Below are 1948 nucleotides of genomic sequence, written 5' to 3' on the forward strand. Positions count from 1 at the left end.
CATTAGCACCCGACTAACTTCGTAAATAAGCATTACCGTGACCAGAAAACTAATCAACAGGTTTGCTATCCGCAATCAACCTTGTTTGCATTTCCTTTGCACTTCGCTAAACCATAAGCAAGGAATAAAAGTCGACATACTGAAACAGTTCTCTGCATATCGGTCAATACCTATTTTTCACTTTAAAACACCGTTTGATTTCAAACTAATCCCCTCAAGGGACTTCAAGTAACATTGACGCAGAAATTACCGTAATAATACATCTCAAATTCAAACTATTGAAATTAAGTCCTCTTTCAGATAATTAGAAGTTGAGTAAAAACACATACATAATTGAACACGTTGAAACATCTTTGATGCAACCAAAAAAGTAGTTCGGGCTACTTAATGTTAATTTTCCTGTACCAATGATAGTAGTAAAAGCTTTAATGCCCGCATCATAGACGAAAGTGCTTTTCGTGTGCATAGTGCTTCATGAATTATGGCTTTACTAGTTTAGCTTAATTAATTGGGATATATTCTGTCAGAGAGCTTAATTACTTTTGCCTTTTGTACAGAACGACAGTGTCGAATGCTGAGTTGATGGATGTCTGGTTAAATGGTTTTATGAAGCGCTGTTAACTCAGTGTTACGTCGCCGGCAACAAATTTGTGCACGCGGAGACCGGCTTGTCGGACAAAAACAGTGTACTCCTTCAGTTAAATACTGGTTCTCAGTGGTTTATGTGCTGTCATGGAGGAGGAAAGGAAGCAAGAACAGGCGAAGAAAGTACGGTTCGACCTAAAAGAAGAGATTTTTCTGATTCCGAGCAAATGGGATCGCTTAAGTAAGTGTAGAGTTGACAAGTCAAGAGTCACCGAAGACTTGAATCTACTGAAGCACAAATCTCGCGCGATCGTTGGGCAACGGAATCAACAAAACAAACAAGGACAGAGGAAAAAACCAAATTATAGTTCGGCTACAAGTGGAAAACCTAAAGCGGAATCCGCGAACAAAGCAGCTGCTACTCTTGATAATTCCAGGCCAAGTTCGTCTCCGAATAAAACTGTCAAAAACTCCGCCAGGAAAACATTGTTAGATAGAACTTTAACGTCTGCTATTGAAACAAAATTAAAAATCCATCCCCGTCCGCAGCGAGATGTATCAAGACTTGAAGTGGCTTTGCCGAAGATAAATTACACAACGGATATAAAAAAAGCGTTGGAAAAAGCACTCCAAAGATCTCGAAGCAAACCCGCTTTAGGAAGTGTAGCATCGTCTTCGAACATCACTAGTCTTGTTACACAAGGAAAGAAACAGAGCGGTAACTTTGCCGCCTGCTCGGCGCGCTTTGAAGAAAGGGATAGATTATTCCAAAGGAGACTATCAGACAGTTCTGTATTTGGAGACAAATCACCAGTGTGTAAACATTCTAGTGGGAATGATTCCCCAAGATTTAGCGAACTATCCTCGACGGATCTCATCGGATGGAGACCTTTTTCGGCATGGGGCTTGAAAAACCGCTCCATGCGGACAGAGAAAACAAATCCATTGAAACGAGGAAGTTCTATGTCTACACTGATCCCTAACAGCATACTTTACTGAGTCAATAAATAAACAGACCAAAAGAAAAACAAAGAAATGTACGGGACATTAATGAGTGGAAAAAGACGCGAAGTAGATATTGCCGCGTTTTGAACGCCCAAAATTTTTATTTTCTTTCGTGAGCGATTTAAATTATCTCTTACTTAAAGAGCTTCACTTTACACTAGAGTTTAGGGGAGACCAAAGTTTTAAATTTTGTTTTGATAGATGAGCAAGATGTTCTGCTGTAAGTGATAAACAGAAAACTTATTTCATAATTCATTAAATTTGAATCTCCTCATCCATCTTCCACACTCAATAAGAAAAGACGATTCTAGAAATTTAAGTCGCATTCGACTTAAAATAATATATTCTTGTTACCAAT

At 38.8% G+C, this 1948-nt stretch overlaps 1 protein-coding gene across 1 annotated transcript in view; it reads left to right on the plus strand.

Annotated features, from left to right (window-relative positions):
• The first annotated feature begins 468 nt into the window (after positions 1-468).
• LOC137995079 (uncharacterized) overlaps positions 469-1948 on the plus strand; it is a 1778-nt gene continuing 298 nt past the window's right edge. Inside the window, exon 1 of the mRNA XM_068840666.1 lies at positions 469-1948. This exon is cut by the window's right edge and continues 298 nt beyond it. Within this exon, the coding sequence (XP_068696767.1) occupies positions 733-1584 (852 nt within the window). The 5' untranslated portion in view covers positions 469-732 and the 3' untranslated portion in view covers positions 1585-1948.

The sequence above is a fragment of the Montipora foliosa genome, chromosome 3 (genome assembly GCF_036669935.1).
Source record: "Montipora foliosa isolate CH-2021 chromosome 3, ASM3666993v2, whole genome shotgun sequence".
NCBI classification, from domain to species: domain Eukaryota; kingdom Metazoa; phylum Cnidaria; class Anthozoa; order Scleractinia; family Acroporidae; genus Montipora; species Montipora foliosa.